At 35.5% G+C, this 18,613-nt stretch overlaps 2 protein-coding genes across 3 annotated transcripts; one reads left to right on the forward strand and one right to left on the reverse strand.

Moving 5' to 3' along the window:
- Window positions 1–5,460: 5,460 nt before the first annotated feature.
- Window positions 5,461–13,104, forward strand: LOC139873032 (pathogenesis-related protein 1B-like). Its single transcript, XM_071860964.1, has 2 exons — window positions 5,461–5,738; window positions 12,882–13,104. Exons 1-2 carry the CDS (start codon window positions 5,461–5,463, stop codon window positions 13,102–13,104), a joined length of 501 nt encoding a protein of 166 aa, XP_071717065.1.
- LOC139873033 (ergosterol biosynthetic protein 28) lies at window positions 13,080–15,167 on the reverse strand. 2 transcript variants are annotated; one of them, XM_071860966.1, is made up of 4 exons: window positions 14,866–15,167; window positions 14,149–14,355; window positions 13,574–13,659; window positions 13,080–13,138 (listed from the first exon to the last, which is right to left on the reverse strand). In XM_071860966.1, the coding sequence occupies exons 1-3, from the start codon at window positions 14,978–14,980 to the stop codon at window positions 13,589–13,591; spliced, it is 393 nt and encodes a 130-aa protein (XP_071717067.1). In that variant the 5' UTR covers window positions 14,981–15,167; the 3' UTR covers window positions 13,080–13,138; window positions 13,574–13,588. The 2 variants fall into 2 exon arrangements, with proteins under 2 accessions (XP_071717067.1, XP_071717066.1); XM_071860965.1 differs by lacking the exon at window positions 13,080–13,138 and having other exon boundaries at window positions 13,449–13,659.
- Between the last annotated feature and the right edge of the window lie 3,446 nt (window positions 15,168–18,613).

Below are 18,613 nucleotides of genomic sequence, written 5' to 3' on the forward strand. Positions count from 1 at the left end.
CCACGCTGTCCGCATCATCAGAAAATTCGCTCTCTTCTCTTGGCGTTTTTGCCATTTTTGATTATACGCAGAGTTCAAATGATTGCGATCTTCTGCATTATCACTATCGCTATCATTATGTTCAATAACTAGACGATCAACTTGTGATCCTGAATCATTTAATGGCCATAAGTAAGTGCGCGGTATGCGAGATTCGCAATTACGCTTAGCATCTCGCTTGGCTTGCTCGATTGCAGTACCAACAATTTTGTCAGTCTTCAGACTAGATTTTCCAGCCAAAGCTTTTGGTCGCTTCCCATCAGCGGTTATTTCACTGCGATTTTGCAGCAAATTTCTTCGCGCAATCATTTTTTCAGCAACAACTTCTGGCTGCGAGTCACTAGCATTGTTTTCAGCAGATGTTTTAGCGATCGGTTCTTGAACCGATTTTCCCGCGGTTATACTAGCATTTGTTTGTAATGGAAATATCACAACGTTCTGCGAATCACCAGGCAGTGCATCAGCATTCGCAGAACCACCAGTTTGCTTTGCATTTGTCATCATGATTGTCGAGCAGATCGACTGATTGCGTATTGTAAAAGCACCTGCAAATCATCACAACAAAAACACGATTGCAATTAAACCGTCGAATTAATTGTTTAACGGCACGAAACAAAAAATTTCCAGGTTAATTTGTAAAACGTGTCCCACGGATGGCGCCAATTGATCAATCCTTAATTAGCGATGTTACTTAATTACGGATTGAGTGCAATAAGATTATAATGGAGGATGGAATGTTTGATGATTATTTTGGGCCCCGATGATCGTCTTTCACTTTAACTATCAAGTGATCAACCACCCCGACCCGGTCTTGATTGTTAATTAACTTGATTCACCTTTACGCGGTGTAAAAATCCCTTGGGCAAGATCACAAGTGAAAATTATAAAGGCTTAGGCAAAATGGCAGAGAATCAACAACCTATAAATGAGAGGCCAAGCTCTCTATTTATAGTGTTCGAGATAACCGCGATCCGCGGATTACTTATCCTTCCGCGAAAACTCAGCGGATTGAACCGCAGTCCTGATTAGTGCGGAAACACAACTGCTATGCTTATTTTCAGCGGATACTTCATGACTTTGCATTATAATCCGCATAACTCTGCTCTTGGCTTTTGGCAAATAAAATATACATATACAATGCTATGTATATGATCACAATACTTTCTACCCTACCTCACTTAATACTTTAACATAAGGTCCTTTTCTTGCAACCCTAATCCTTTTCTTAATTTTCCATCAATTTAACTAACAAAAAAATATTAATACATACGGAGTAACTTTTTTTTTTCAAATAGCAGTTTGGGGTCACCCATGGAGACTTAACCACTCACACAATCATCTCTTGCGATTGCATACCCGCCTAAAACTGTTGTCTTGAAGGAAACTCGGATCAATCCGAAAGCATGGCCAGTAAAAACCCCATCTTCGCTGCCTTTGCAAAGCGATGTGCGAAAGACGACCTTTAGTGGAATTCAAGATCGAAGGGATATCCTTGTGTGCAATGTTGTCATCCCAAATAATCGAACTTCTAACCTCTAAAAATTATGTATGACCCATTACATGTGAACTAACAACTAAAGGATTCTAACACACAACAAAATAAACCTTATAAAAGTCTGGGGGTGTTACATACACTCTCGTATTGAAGTTACATTCAATACAATATGGATAGAGGATCACATTTTTCGTTGTAATACCTAACACGTGAGCTAATGGCACAAGCCCATTTACTAATAGGCCCAAATCACTAATAGGCCCGACGATTGAAACTCTAGCATCATCCTTCGAGAACCTTATAGCGGGAAGGGTTTCTTTATAAATATAACCATAGTGTTTGCATTGTAACGATTATGACAATTCCTAATCTTTCACAATTCACAAACACCCATACAGTTCATATAACTAGCAATCGATCCTTTTTTTTAGAACGGAAAATACACACACACACACACATATTTTATTCACGACGGACCTCAAACTCATAATATTAGAGTTAATGAGACACGTTGGTACTGTTGGTCCCGAAGCACTTTGGCGCAATTGACCGTCTTAAGTCTTAACCACTCTCAATACATTGAATCTCAACAAGGCAGTCTTATAAAGTTACAAGTCCCTCTTCGAAATATAAAAATAAGCCCTTATAAACGTTAAACTAAATATATAGTACTACTAATAAGTTAACATTCTAAATAATACATATATCATTGTTCCGAGATCTTTCAATCACAAATGACTTATGGCAGGTAATATTTGTCAAAAACTTTTTTTCTTGACCGTAAGATTTTTTTGCCCTACTTGTACCGACAACAAAACATGTATACATAAAGGGTTTTCTAAAATTTCAGGCCCTTTCAAAATTTCGAGCCATATTCAATGTCCTACATCACACACCCTCTAAGACGCCAATCTCAAAATGAGTTTGCACAGTTAACAATCACCCATAAACCCTAACCTTTTACGCTCAAGCATTTGCGAGTCTATGTTATGACCCGTGGGGTCACGGGACATCATTAATTTAATTTTTTTGTAGAATATATTCTTTAAATTATATAGGACACCACTAAATTTAGCTGTAGGACCCCATATATTATTTGAATTTATAGTTTTTCTTTTAAGATGTATAGGACACGACTAAATTTTCATCCCAGAATCACCACTACGCTCAAGTAATATTACTTGCTTGATCATATTTAAATGTCAAAATATGTGATATTACAGCTTGAAGAAATAATTGTGCCGTTGGTCCTTCCATTTTACCCCAAAAAGCTAACAGCGTCCCTCAAGTTTTTTTTTTGGCTTTCAGCGTCCCTCTATTATCACATTTTTTGATTACGCGTCCCTCCGTCAACTTTCTGTTAAAAAAATCCGTTAAGTCATGTCATGTGCCTTGCATGTGAGGGTAAATTCGTCTTTTTACTCTTTTCTTCACTAAAATCGAGGGACCACCGGCGCAAAAAATGAAAATCTTATAATTTATATATTTTTTGTTCTTCCCTATTTTATTTTATTCTGTCACAAACCAGTATAAACGTATCGAATTAACATGAAATTATTCGTTCAATAGATTCGCTTACCATGGAGAGACCTGTTTCAATCACTTAACTCACAAATTAAACAACATCATATTAGCAACATAAAGAATAGTAGCAGATCGTGTAAGTTGAAACAACTCATGAAATCAATTTATAAATGTTTTTAATTGATTTAACCAACTAGGAACTTTTCTTTAGAATCAAAACTAAAAATGCTCGAAGCTTAAATCAAAAACTCAATCATCAGGTTAACAACACTCAAATATAAGAATTTGGATCCAAAACAATCAAAATAAATTCTAATTCGATTGATAGAAATCAGATTGACTTTTCGGTTTTCAACTTTGACTCACAAATTAAATATCAAGAGAAGGAATTACAACCTGAAAATTTGCAGAATCGTTCACCAAATCATTGCTAACACATATGCATTTTCACTTTTCGCTATATCATTCATAATCGTTCCGAGCAACACCTGTTCAAGCAAATGCCGAACCCGGCTTCTGAACCGGGCGGTGATGCTTACGTGGACAAAAGCCGATCTGTTGTTGTCTAGTGGTAAATGTAGGTGATGAATTAGGGGTTCGAGCGAGCGGTTTAAGTTAGCAAGTACAGTTTTCTTTGGTGATGATGAAACAGGGGGAATGATTTTACAGATTTCATATTTTGAAGCTTCTTTTTCAATTTTATTAATATATGAAATTGGATCTTGAAGCTTCCTTTTCAATTTCTCTCTTTGCTACTGGTAGTGATTTTAACCATGGAAATACTTCTTCACTCATTATTAAATTAGATAATACACAATTACTTGCAGAGAAATGAGGGTTTGATGGATCTGAGGAGGTTAATTGAGGTTCATGTAGCAGAGAGAGAAAGAAGGATGTTGGATTCTTATTCTTATGGTAATTCGAAGTACGTATATTGCAACGAAATTGAAATGAAAAAATATATTTTGCTCTGTTTTAACCAAGGTTGTTAAAGTCGCGAGTCGGGGACGCATCGGTCGAGACCTAAAAAGGACGCGTCGGCCGAGTCGGGGGACGCGTCGGGGACGCATCGGTCGTTGACCAACGTTGACTTTATTAATAATTTCTTAAATATATATTTATATATATATAATAGTTGATTATGTACCATAAATTTCTTAAATAAGAACTTGAATTTAAAAACAATCAAACTTTAAACTCAATTAATGTTACCGAATACATAATTAGAAAGGACACAGAGAAAAGAGCAGCCCAAAAAATGAAAACAAACCCTAATTTTAAAATATATCAGATCTTGACGAAAATTTGACTGACTTTGACCATTTTTGACTAACTTTGACCGTCTTTGACAGACTTTGACCGAACTTTTAGCTCTGACCTTCTTTTGAGTCGTTTTCAGAAAAAACGGGACGGAGAACCCAAAAAAACGACACATCGGCCGACGCGTCGGCCAAGTCGACCGACTTTTACAACACTGGTTTTAACTCTTCATTTTATAATTTAAATAAAAAATAAATATTTTTTTATAATATATTTTGATTTACTTTAAAATAAATTAAAGTAGTATAATGTTTTAAATTAAAGTAGTATAATGAATAGAGTGGAGTAAAAAGACGAATTTACCCTCACATGCAAGACACATTTCAAGGGTTAACGGACATTTTTAACGGTAGGTTGACGGAGGGACGCGTAATCTAACAAAGTGATAATAGAGGGACTCTGATAGCCAAAAAAAAACTTGAGGGACGCTGTTAGCTTTTTAGGGTAAAATAGAGGGACCAACGGCACAATTATTTCCAGCTTGAAATTCATAACAAAACAACCAATCTTCTATTTTGGTTACCGATATTTTGCGACTATGTTGCGCTTTTACAATCTTTTATATTCGACACTTGACATTTAAGCTTGTCCGAGTTTTAAATATTCCAGTGACATTCGTATGTATGTTAGCACATGATTACAAGTAAAGGTGTTAGAGTAAAATAATATGGATGGTGAATGAGATATTTTAATGGGCTATTTTGGTATGTTTAACCCATGACTCTAAAACCTACGAGTAATACGGAGTACAGTAGATGTATTTGATGGAATAATATATGAAAATACACGACTTATTTTTATCAATTTTCCAATCGAATAATCAAAATTAAAATGTGTCATCCTACATTTAGACTATTAATAAGTGCCGAATGTTTTGCATTTAACAGTGGTGGTGCTTTTACCAAAGTTTTCGGTTCAGTGGAATAATTCGAAACATTTTGCTCCATTAGAGTTTCCTCTTTAGTTTCCTATTATTCTTGCTCACTTTTTGCATTTCACTTTCATATTTACAACCCTATAAATACCCCATTCATATCATTCAAACCATACTCAACAACCCAATAATCACCTAGCATCACAACATGGGTCATTGGTATTGTATCTCATTTTTTCTTGTTTTATCCATTGCATTACTAAGTTCATGTCATGCACACGACGCAGGCAACTCACAAGAAGACTACGTTTCGGTCCATAATTGTATCCGGAAAGTACTGAATATTCCCCCTTTGCAATACGACCCCGCATTAGAACAAGCTGCACAAGCGTGGGCCGATCAAAGGAAGGATTGTAAGTTGATACATTCTGATAGGTGCGGTGAAAACATGGCGTTTGGACCAAGTGTAACATCCCGCGTTTTTCCGTTAAATTTATTTTTAACACCGTCTTTTTTTTTTAAAATAATATCTTTCGTATTTAAATTAATAGTTTCCGTGAGTAACGTTCATTATATTCCCGCTATTTAATTTTGACATCACCCGTTTACTCGAGCGTTTTAAAAATATTCGATCGGTTAAATCCCGCACCCGCTTTGAAACTCGAGGGACCGGAGTTGCCAAATGGGCAAACTAGTTGACTAGGTCAACTAGTCAACCCATTTTTCCACCATTTCCATCATCTCCCTCTCTCTCTCTTTCTCTCTAGCAAGAACACACACAAACCCCAACTTCATAGATTCATCATCTAAATTCGGATCGGGAAGCAAACTTCAAAACAAATTACATATTTGGAATCCTCTCTTCATCCTCTACAATTTGATACCAACTTCATCTCGTTTGGGTAACTTTCTAAAAACTCTAGATTTCTATAAATTCGTGTTTTTGACTTGAAATGGTGTTAGTTAGTGTCTATGGCTCGTGTATAACATGAATATATGTTTTGTTTGCTCGATTCGTTGTTTTGAGTAACTAGTTTGAACATTTGAAATGGGTTTGCTTAATCCTTGATTTTGGATGAGTTAATGTTGTTAGATTGTTAAAGTGCATGTTTTAATTGTGTTACTAGTATCACTAGCTTCGTTTGGATGTGTAGGTTGATTAAGAAAACTTCAAAAACCCGATTAATGATTTTGTGATGTTTGACTAGGGTTTGATAGTTCTTGACATGAACATTTGGATGTTTAAATGCCATGGAATGTTAATTGTTAGTGTTTAGTAGTAATGTATGCTTCATTACCTTCAAAACGGCATATCATATGTGTGAATTGGATTCCCGAAACTTAAAATGCAATTGATGAACTTGAAACTTTGAAAATGGACTTTTAAACGATCACTTGACGAGAAATCGGTTATGGAAAATGTTGTTTTTGTTTGATGATAAGTGCTTAGTTGTGTTCCTTGTCAAAAGAGCTTTCCAACGGTATAAGATACGTCTTCTAAGTGTTTACGGTTTGCGTTTTGTGCTAAATTGAATTTTGGATCAAGACTTGAACTTTTGAAACTGACCAGGCACCAGACCACGTTATTTGTCGCGCCGCGGAGCAATTTGTCGCGCCGTGGCCCAAAGGGTGATTTTAGAACATGTTTTTCAGGCTTTCTGACCTTAAAAATAGGCATTTGTCGCGCCGCGGAGCAATTTGTCGCGCCGCGACAATTGCCTGTTTCATCCGAACTTCAGCAAACTTGTTTTGGCCATAACTTTTTGACCGTAACTCCGTTTTCGATGAATCAAATATCGTTGGAAACGTAATAAGATTTCCTTTCTAATGGTAAGGTTTTGAAATGTCAACTCAAACTTTATTACAATCGTTCTAACATGTTTTTATACTTGATTCTTGCATGAAACTTGACAACGTGATTCACATGCTATACTATTCGAGTCGTAACGAGCCATAGGACTAATTGAACACATTTCACCCGACCTTGTGTCGTAACCGGTTAATTGATACAATTTACTTGTTTAGGTCAAGGCTAAGCAACATTCATGCACACGTTTACTTTGTGAAGTACATTCATACTCGTGCACTCGAGGTGAGATCATAGTCCCACCTTTGCAAATACTTTTATACTTTTAAATCGTGGGCTGAGAAACATATACTTTATATACATTTATACGGTTTATACTTTCATACTTTGGATACAAATGCGAATACAAGAGCAAAGATACAGACGAGTTAGAACAAAAGTCCTCAATCCAATTATCATTAGTTCCACTTGCAGGGTGTAAGTGTAAGCGAGTGATTATGTTGTGTGGCCATACGGGTTTAACGAACCCTCATTCAGACGGTTCGCTACCGTTAGTGGATGAAATATAATTTCAACGTGCATAGTGTATGTTCTAACACTATATTCAAAATTCAGAGGGAAGATTCAGTTAAGCTTTGGTAATTGGGTGCTCGTAATACAAACTACATTCTTCGGAATAAATACGATTTGGATAATCATCTATACAAACTATTGTGGTTCAAAGTATACTTTTACAAATACATTTATGATCTCACCAACGTTTTTCGTTGACAGTTTTCTATATGTTTTCTCAGGTTCATACTTGGCTATTTGATACATGCTTCCGCGTACACTCATACTTGCTTGGGGTCATGCATACATGCATACACTCTGATTATTTGCTTGGAGTCAAGATACATACATACGCTAGTGATAGCACCTTTGGATTCAAACTTTTGTTTACATACTTACGCTATTTATAGCAACTGTGTTTTTCAACTTATATTATGTCGCAAGTTATTTCATTTATACTTTATGACTTTTGTAAACTTAGACTTGTTGTCGAACGGTTTTGTAAACTAAACTTGCAAGTCTTGTACCTTTCAAATGAATGCGACATAATTTTGGTCAAACGAGTCTCATATAGGGACTATAACCACGCAACGGGACCTAAGTAGCGGCGCCGTCAATAACGGTTTTGGTCGGGTCGCTACAGATGGTATCAGAGCGTTGGTTGTAGGGAACTAGGACGTGCATTAGTGTGTCTAACAGAGTCGTTAGGACGCATTAGTGAGTCTAGACTACAACCGGATAGTTAGCCATTGCATTCTGACATACATTTGCTATAGATAGCACTTACTTGACTACTTGTGCATTATACTTGAATCATTCTTAGGAAAACTTTTTAATGGTACCCAACCTTCATTATACGAACTCGTATCCTGCCACTTTAATTCGGGAACTCTGACTTTTTGGTTGTTATCCACCCCGTCTTAGCTTACTATCCATGAGTATTGTAAAGTCACTGTCACTACTCTAGGTGAGTATCGTCATCACTATTTATCGCTACGGTTGCGTACTACTCGCTATCATGACTCGTTACTCTTTTCATACCTAACTACTTTATTGTCTGATTCGAACCGCATTGACGTGAACAATCACTTATACACTTCCCTCGGGGAACGCATCTTTAGAGTTGCACTAATTCTTCCGATTCAATACGAATCATGTTTGAGACGTCGTTACATTTTGTTCATTTTAGATTTTCACGATGACACGAACTTGAACTCATGGAGTGATGTGGGAATGGAAGTATGATTTGGCGTAATATAACGACACTCGATCAACGTGGTTATATTACGGTAAGACATACCAAAGTTCTAGTGACGCGTGATGGTGGTTAGACTCGATCAACCTAAACACCACCATGTGCCATGTACATGACTTCATCTTTTCATGTTTGGACATCCGAAAACTCCGAGAATATTGATAACAACCATACCGGGGACACCCCTTCGACTTTTGTCGAACTATACTTATGCTTCCGAATGAATTACCGATTCTTCTCGACTTCAACCGTATGTTACACGTGTATACTAGCTCGTCCTCGCGCAGTCTTATTGACTAACTACAATTTACTCGTTATGCTTACATCGGGGCGGAAACTTCTCTTGCATCACCCTCAAAAATTCCGGTTCAGGAAATCTTTTATTCTAAACTCTCAATGGAGAGAGAGACTCTCCACGTTATACTAGTATTCGCCTCGAGGGTGAATAGTCCCGATGAACATTTTTGGAAACCGATAAATCTTCCGCGACGCGAATTTTCTTGAGAAACTTGTCCTAGCTAACGTTTTCAATTCCTAGCAAACTTGTTCAATATGCCTTAGGGAAATATACCCCGTTTCGGATCGAGATCCTCGTTTCATTTCTAGATTTTGGAGTACCTTACAAAAAGCCTCGGGACCGCGTTTAAACATGAGTACCGCGTACCATCCACAACCCGACGGACCGAACAAACATGCGATTTAAACCTTGGAAACCATAATACAAGTTTGTATTACCAACTTCAAATTTACTTGAGAAAAGTATTTTCCTTAAACCGAATCCTCGTACTACAATGATTTTCATTCGAGTTTTAACGTCACTCCTTTTGAAACCACATGTGACCGGAAACGTCATTCTCTTTTGTCGAACAAAGTAAACGATGATCAATTCACCGGGGCCGAGGTTATTCATGAGCAACCGAGAAAATTTATTCATATTCAGGTAAAACCCTACGCGACTCGTAATCACCAAGAGCTACGCCGATGTTAGACGTAAACATTTCAAATTCCACGTGGGAAACCGCGTCACGTTAAGAGTCGCACCCTGGAAAGGTGCAATCCATTTCGGGAAACGTAGGAAGCTAAATCCGCGATATTTTGATCCTTTAAATTCTTGGGGTGTTTTGGACCCGTCGCTAGCCGTTTAGACTTTTCCGACTCATTTTGGGTCTCCGTTTATCCTACATTCGATGTATCAACTTAAAGACGTGTTTTGCGAAACGAGAACTTGTTATCTCCTTTGATGAACTCACTATCGACGATAACCCTCACTTCCTAGGAGGACCGGTTGAAACCATAAATCGTGAAGCCAAACCTTAAAACAACATATGATCCCGACAGTCAAAATTCGTTGAAATACCCTAGAACGTACTTCTCCCTCATTCGTAGAATTGGCAACACAAAATCTCGAGGAAGATTCAACAACTACTACTTCCAACTAAATTTCGGGACGAAATTTCTTTTGAGGTGTGGATAATGTAACATCCCGCGTTTTTCCGTTAAATTTATTTTTAACACCGTCTTTTTTTTTTAAAATAATATCTTTCGTATTTAAATTAATAGTTTCCGTGAGTAACGTTCATTATATTCCCGCTATTTAATTTTGACATCACCCGTTTACTCGAGCGTTTTAAAAATATTCGATCGGTTAAATCCCGCACCCGCTTTGAAACTCGAGGGACCGGAGTTGCCAAATGGGCAAACTAGTTGACTAGGTCAACTAGTCAACCCATTTTTCCACCATTTCCATCATCTCCCTCTCTCTCTCTTTCTCTCTAGCAAGAACACACACAAACCCCAACTTCATAGATTCATCATCTAAATTCGGATCGGGAAGCAAACTTCAAAACAAATTACATATTTGGAATCCTCTCTTCATCCTCTACAATTTGATACCAACTTCATCTCGTTTGGGTAACTTTCTAAAAACTCTAGATTTCTATAAATTCGTGTTTTTGACTTGAAATGGTGTTAGTTAGTGTCTATGGCTCGTGTATAACATGAATATATGTTTTGTTTGCTCGATTCGTTGTTTTGAGTAACTAGTTTGAACATTTGAAATGGGTTTGCTTAATCCTTGATTTTGGATGAGTTAATGTTGTTAGATTGTTAAAGTGCATGTTTTAATTGTGTTACTAGTATCACTAGCTTCGTTTGGATGTGTAGGTTGATTAAGAAAACTTCAAAAACCCGATTAATGATTTTGTGATGTTTGACTAGGGTTTGATAGTTCTTGACATGAACATTTGGATGTTTAAATGCCATGGAATGTTAATTGTTAGTGTTTAGTAGTAATGTATGCTTCATTACCTTCAAAACGGCATATCATATGTGTGAATTGGATTCCCGAAACTTAAAATGCAATTGATGAACTTGAAACTTTGAAAATGGACTTTTAAACGATCACTTGACGAGAAATCGGTTATGGAAAATGTTGTTTTTGTTTGATGATAAGTGCTTAGTTGTGTTCCTTGTCAAAAGAGCTTTCCAACGGTATAAGATACGTCTTCTAAGTGTTTACGGTTTGCGTTTTGTGCTAAATTGAATTTTGGATCAAGACTTGAACTTTTGAAACTGACCAGGCACCAGACCACGTTATTTGTCGCGCCGCGGAGCAATTTGTCGCGCCGTGGCCCAAAGGGTGATTTTAGAACATGTTTTTCAGGCTTTCTGACCTTAAAAATAGGCATTTGTCGCGCCGCGGAGCAATTTGTCGCGCCGCGACAATTGCCTGTTTCATCCGAACTTCAGCAAACTTGTTTTGGCCATAACTTTTTGACCGTAACTCCGTTTTCGATGAATCAAATATCGTTGGAAACGTAATAAGATTTCCTTTCTAATGGTAAGGTTTTGAAATGTCAACTCAAACTTTATTACAATCGTTCTAACATGTTTTTATACTTGATTCTTGCATGAAACTTGACAACGTGATTCACATGCTATACTATTCGAGTCGTAACGAGCCATAGGACTAATTGAACACATTTCACCCGACCTTGTGTCGTAACCGGTTAATTGATACAATTTACTTGTTTAGGTCAAGGCTAAGCAACATTCATGCACACGTTTACTTTGTGAAGTACATTCATACTCGTGCACTCGAGGTGAGATCATAGTCCCACCTTTGCAAATACTTTTATACTTTTAAATCGTGGGCTGAGAAACATATACTTTATATACATTTATACGGTTTATACTTTCATACTTTGGATACAAATGCGAATACAAGAGCAAAGATACAGACGAGTTAGAACAAAAGTCCTCAATCCAATTATCATTAGTTCCACTTGCAGGGTGTAAGTGTAAGCGAGTGATTATGTTGTGTGGCCATACGGGTTTAACGAACCCTCATTCAGACGGTTCGCTACCGTTAGTGGATGAAATATAATTTCAACGTGCATAGTGTATGTTCTAACACTATATTCAAAATTCAGAGGGAAGATTCAGTTAAGCTTTGGTAATTGGGTGCTCGTAATACAAACTACATTCTTCGGAATAAATACGATTTGGATAATCATCTATACAAACTATTGTGGTTCAAAGTATACTTTTACAAATACATTTATGATCTCACCAACGTTTTTCGTTGACAGTTTTCTATATGTTTTCTCAGGTTCATACTTGGCTATTTGATACATGCTTCCGCGTACACTCATACTTGCTTGGGGTCATGCATACATGCATACACTCTGATTATTTGCTTGGAGTCAAGATACATACATACGCTAGTGATAGCACCTTTGGATTCAAACTTTTGTTTACATACTTACGCTATTTATAGCAACTGTGTTTTTCAACTTATATTATGTCGCAAGTTATTTCATTTATACTTTATGACTTTTGTAAACTTAGACTTGTTGTCGAACGGTTTTGTAAACTAAACTTGCAAGTCTTGTACCTTTCAAATGAATGCGACATAATTTTGGTCAAACGAGTCTCATATAGGGACTATAACCACGCAACGGGACCTAAGTAGCGGCGCCGTCAATAACGGTTTTGGTCGGGTCGCTACACCAAGCCTCAATATTACGTACGCAGTGCAAATGTGGCTTGATGAAAGAAGGGACTACGATTGCAAAGAAAACAAATGTAAAAAGATGTGTGGTCATTATACTCAAATTGTTTGGAAAAACACACAAAAAGTTGGATGTGCTAGGAGCCCATGTAGCGATGGTACCTGTTTCGTCGTTGTTTGCAATTATGATCCTCCTGGTAACGTTGTTGGCGAGGTTCCTTACTAGTTTTCGGTTTTATTTTATCTGTCATTTATTTAATCTGCAGCAAAATAATTTCGTAGCTTAAGGCGATCAGTGTTAACAAAGTTGTGTGAGTTATGCTTCTAAGATTCGAAGTATGCGAGTAATAAAAAGTTTCCATTCAGCTATGTAAATGAAGAAAAGTTACGAAAAAATAGAAGAAAACAGAAGTGAAATGCAGCATGTCTTTAGTCATTACTTTTGTTTGTTTATTAATATAGTTTTATCCGAATTCGTTGTTATGTTTATTAGGATCATACTCACAAAAAATTAAACCTGATACAAAAAATCCCTACTCGGTACAGAACTCATTTCTATAACAAGATAAAAATGATTTCTCGATCATAAATTGAAGCAGAATCTCATGTTACAACTCATTAAGATACAAGCAGTAAAGTTAAGAATGAATATTGGGATCAAGCAAAAAACATATCAGATGAAGAAGATGTTATACCAATCTACTACATTTTCATTCCTTCTTCAATGGAATTTGAGGCTTATGCGCATTCCATTGTAAGAGCATCCATATTATCGATGTACCTGTTTGGTAAATGTTGTCAGTAAAATAACTAAAAAGGGGTTGAACGCTCTGAACACTTATAGGGATGTAAATAGTCATGTAATCCAGTCTTAATGTGCATTTTATAGCTAGGATATTAACTTATAATTTTGAAATGATGTTCATTTGTTCTCAATTTACAGCTTAAAGATATTGGAGGTTTTCTATATCTCAAGTAGTTGAAAAATATAAGAGTGGATTTTCTAAAGTGTAGTCATATACTTGTATCCCAAATTGAACACGTTTTCTGTTTTACGAGTTTTCTTAAATCAACTTTGAAAACAAATTATTATTTTCTACAAACATCCTAAATGTTTCAGCAATTTATTATACTAACGAATATAAACAAACAGTATTCAACCTTCGGAGCATTATACATAAGCCACTTTGTTTCAAAACACCCAGCGAACTTACAAACAAGAAAAACTACAACGAAACAAACGGAATAATAACATGATAAAATAAAATACCTGCAAAGAAACCAACTGTTGCAAGATTTTGTATGGCCATTGTGTGATAAATAAAGTATTCAGTTGCAAAGTGACCAAGCGCGTAGATGAATGATAAAAATGTCGCAAGGTAAAGCGGTTTGTTGTCAAGGTTAAACGCACAAAGGAAACAGAGAGTGCAAGTGAGAAGCGTCCAAACGCCAAACGTCCTCCCATGAATTTCAGTCACTGCATACATATATAATAAAGTTTAGGCATTTTTTTTTTCCGCTTACACAGAACAATAACACAATTAGATTCATATTTCATGATACCAAATTACCAACAGACTCTAAGGCCCCGTTTGGCTCACGGAATCCAATGAGATTGGAATTGAATTTCGTGTCTAAATTCAATTCCAATTCCGCCAAAATTACATTGGATTCCGTGAGCAAAATGGAGCTTAAGCTTAACAGTATAAGTAGTTACATTCAACTTCTAGGTTATAGTAGACATTATTATTACCAATATATTCAAATATTCAAAAGTAAAATGGAATTGTTACGGTATTAAACTTAATTGAGACCTATGGAAACGTGAACAAGTGAAATCAAATTGGATGAGTTGATTATGTAATTATATCAAGGAAACCCTAGATTGGTGAATAAACTGAAGGAACTCAATTGAGAATCAAATAAAAAGTTTATTATTATTAATTAATTAATGGAAATTAAAACATAGATAAAAAGAGTGACTGACTGGTGGTCTGAGAGAAGACGGCGCGACGGAGAGCCCAAATGTCAACGAAACCGAACCAAACGGAGGCTAAACGGAGTGAACCAACTAACATCAACCATATTCCCAAACCTTTCATCTTCAATTTCAATTTCTGATATCTAATTTGGTAACTGTTTGTATGTATGTGTGTGTGAGATGCAATCTAGCTGCCAGTGCACTCACTTTGATCTTGTTAGACTCCGTCCGTCGGACGAATCAACCGAATTTAATATTCAACTAGTGGATTGAGCGCAGTGGCAGAACCAGCACACAAAAAATACGGAGTTGATTGAAGTGTTTTTGTTAAGTTAAAATAACATATTGTACCTTATATACACTAAAAGTTACTTTACTTTGTATACTAAAATTGCACTAAAGTATTTGTCGTCTGACCTCAAGAAACGACCCGCCACCATTACACCCATAATCAACGACACAACCTTTACTATTTTCTGCTTTTTTTTTTAATAATAATAATAATAATAATAATAATAATAATAAATAAATAATAACAATTATTATTATTAACCAAACACCGATGTGATATTAAACGTAACCATTTACCATAGCCTTTTTAAAAATGTTTTCTTTCTTACGCACAATTTGTTTCTAACTTATTTTTTTTCATTTGTAGTGAACTTTATATGTATTTTTCGCTTTTCAATTGATAAGGTTTTTATAAATCGTCGATGTACGGGTTGTAATTATTACAAAGATCTGAAATGAAGCTATTTTCGCAGCAATGCGGGCTATCTTCATTTGCTAGTTAACATTAGTAAATGGATAAAATTAACTTTAAAAGAAAACGATTGGTTAATATAAAGATTGAAAACAATTTTAAAAGAAAATGACATTCGTGAATATGTTATATGTCACGATGAAAGATTATATGTCTATAAATAATGTATCTAGAGTTTTTTTTAATCCTACTACATCGACAAGTGCTTTGGGCATAATTAATTACTCGTACAAGTTGATTCGTCAAAATTAATTACTCGGTATTATCAATTAATTATTGGAATCATAAAGAAAATTTCTAATGACAACCCTAGGGTTGTCTTTAAGAAATAAAAATATGCTTAAGTTGTTTGTACATTAACACTAGTCAACTTTTTTATAAAAATAACCTCTCTTAACTACCTTAATTTACAATCACTTTGTGCATGAATTTATTCTTAATGACAACTTTAAGGGTTGTCATTAGAAAAGTACATATAAAAAATGCATACAAAGTAATTAAGAACCCAATTATATACGATAAAATTATCTATTGGATTATATATATATATATATATATATATATATATATATATATATATATATATATATATATATATATATATATATATATATATATATATATATATATAACGATTTTGATTCATCCGATTTGTCAATCAGCCTGTGAATTAAGGGCCATATAGGAGAGAATTTTGTCTCACAAAAAACCTATACATATACAATTTTTGTTACTGTTTTTTTACCACACCAGACCTATACATATGATAGATACACCACATCAGTCATCCACATAACTTTTATTTTTTCTTAAATTATTTAAATTGTCTAAGTGCATGGGAAGATGTCAAGACTTACTTTTTAAAGGATATGTCTATCACCATGTGACCAAAAACATCTTTTATACTTAACACATTTACCAAAGTCTTTTCAATCTTTTTATACAAAAAATCGCTTAAGTACACGCATCTACCAATAAATTTCAATGTATGTGTGTATGTTTTTAAAATTTGAAATTTAAAATGAAAGATTCCTGTTTTTCTCTTCGTAAATATATGAAACTCAAATGTTTATCCATTCATTCATTCTTATCTTCTTATTACAATACTCACCACACTATTCTCATACGGAGTATAATTTATCTGTTTTTCTACTTTTCTCTCTCTTTAAAAGTAACATGAGATTGCAAATATGATCTTCAATTGAAATTTGTTTCCGTTTTTATTTTATTTTAACGTGATTTAAATTGTTTAACATGTTCTTTAAATGAAGATATTACGTATGCAGCGGATTCATCTTCTTCGTTTCTCACCATACTTCACGAGGTCTTCTTCATTGATGAATAAAATGATAGGTTAGCAATCTCTTTTCTTTTTGCTTACGCTTCATCTATTTTTATGAAGATTTGAGTTTTCAATATTGATTTTCCTGTTAGTTATGCTCATTTCAGGTTTATCTAGCCACTGATTATAATAGCGCATTAATTTAAGGTTATTCGTTTTAGTTTTGTTGTTCTACTTATATTTAAATTAATTTCTTTGTTTAAAAATCCAAGTGTATTTTAATTTACTTTTTTTTTTTTTTTGCAAATTTTTATCATACATTGTATAATATTTTATCAACAATTAATGTTCTAATTGATATATAAACTTAACCTGATTATAAGTGAAATTTATGGCATATGAAGGTTAAATGATGCATTACATTTAAAAGCTCGATCTTTTTCTAATGTCATTTGGGCGAAAAATCAATCATGTTTGAAAAAAAAAATATATTAAATGTAAGACCCTGTTTCAGTTCAGCCTTGATCAGTTAAGTGGGACGCCGTCCGAGAAGTGGGACGCCGTCCAGTAAAGAAGGACTGGACGCCGTCCAGATTGTTTGGACGCCGTCCAAATGGTCTGACGGGTCAGCTGTGTAATTTTTAGATTTTAAAAGGGGTATGTTGGTCTTTTCACTTGGTAGTCGGTTTTAAGTCACAAATGGGCAAGGTTGAGCTCATTCAACCTTATCCTCACCCAACTTATCCTCTCATCTTCAATCTCAAGTTTTAGAGAGAGAGAGAAGAGTGAGAAAGCTTGAGAAAAGGAAGAAGAAGCTTGAATCGATCAAAAGCTCGAGTATTAAAGTTGTTCATCTCGTTCTTGGCTACGTCGTGGTTATTGTGGTAAGTTCTAACTCTGAATTTCATTTTTTGATTTGATATTCAAGTTAGGGTTTAAACTTAAAATGTTGAGAAACCCATTTAAACTCTTGAAGTGAGTTCATTGATGCTAGTAATCGGGTTTATTGTTGTTGTTGGTGGGTTTTGGGTTGGAAACCGACTTGGGCATGGTTAGGGTTTGTAAATTGGGTATAATCACTAGTGTTAGTGATTATGGAAGTGTTGGAACCCATTTGGGCGCATTTGGTTGACTAATTTTGAAATGGGTCAAAATTAGGGTTTTGGTGTCAATTTGGGGAAGATAAGTGTTTGACACTTATGGTTGGGTTTAATTGGTGTTTTAGGACCATTTTCACTTGTGTTAGTGATTATTGGTTAGTTTGGGCGCGGTTTGTACTTGGAAGTGCATTTGGGTCGAAATTGCACTAAGTGTTAATTGGGTTGGTTTGTAAATCCACCCTAATTGTGTTGGTTAATATGTGTTAGATAGAATAGGTACGTTCCATTGGCGAATTGCGGGATTGGATTGCACTTCATCGAGGCGTTTAAGGTGAGTGTAAATTTACTATACATGTATGTATGCATAGGATGGGTGCGTGTGTGTGGAGTGACCCTTGCTCGGGTTTGCTCTATGTATGTGTGGGCGAATGGACTCATCTTGTGCTTCGGGTCGATATGATACGCTTATGCGTTTTAGGTTACCACCCTTAATGTTGTGATTGGCTAGTGTATTGGATAAACCCTTTGGCGATGGGCTTTGCTAGCTTTTGTCGTAGTGATGATTCGGGTAGTGAATAACGTTATGTTCGGATTCACTAAGGCGCGTAA

The sequence above is a fragment of the Rutidosis leptorrhynchoides genome, chromosome 10, assembly GCF_046630445.1.
Source record: "Rutidosis leptorrhynchoides isolate AG116_Rl617_1_P2 chromosome 10, CSIRO_AGI_Rlap_v1, whole genome shotgun sequence".
NCBI lineage: Eukaryota > Viridiplantae > Streptophyta > Magnoliopsida > Asterales > Asteraceae > Rutidosis > Rutidosis leptorrhynchoides.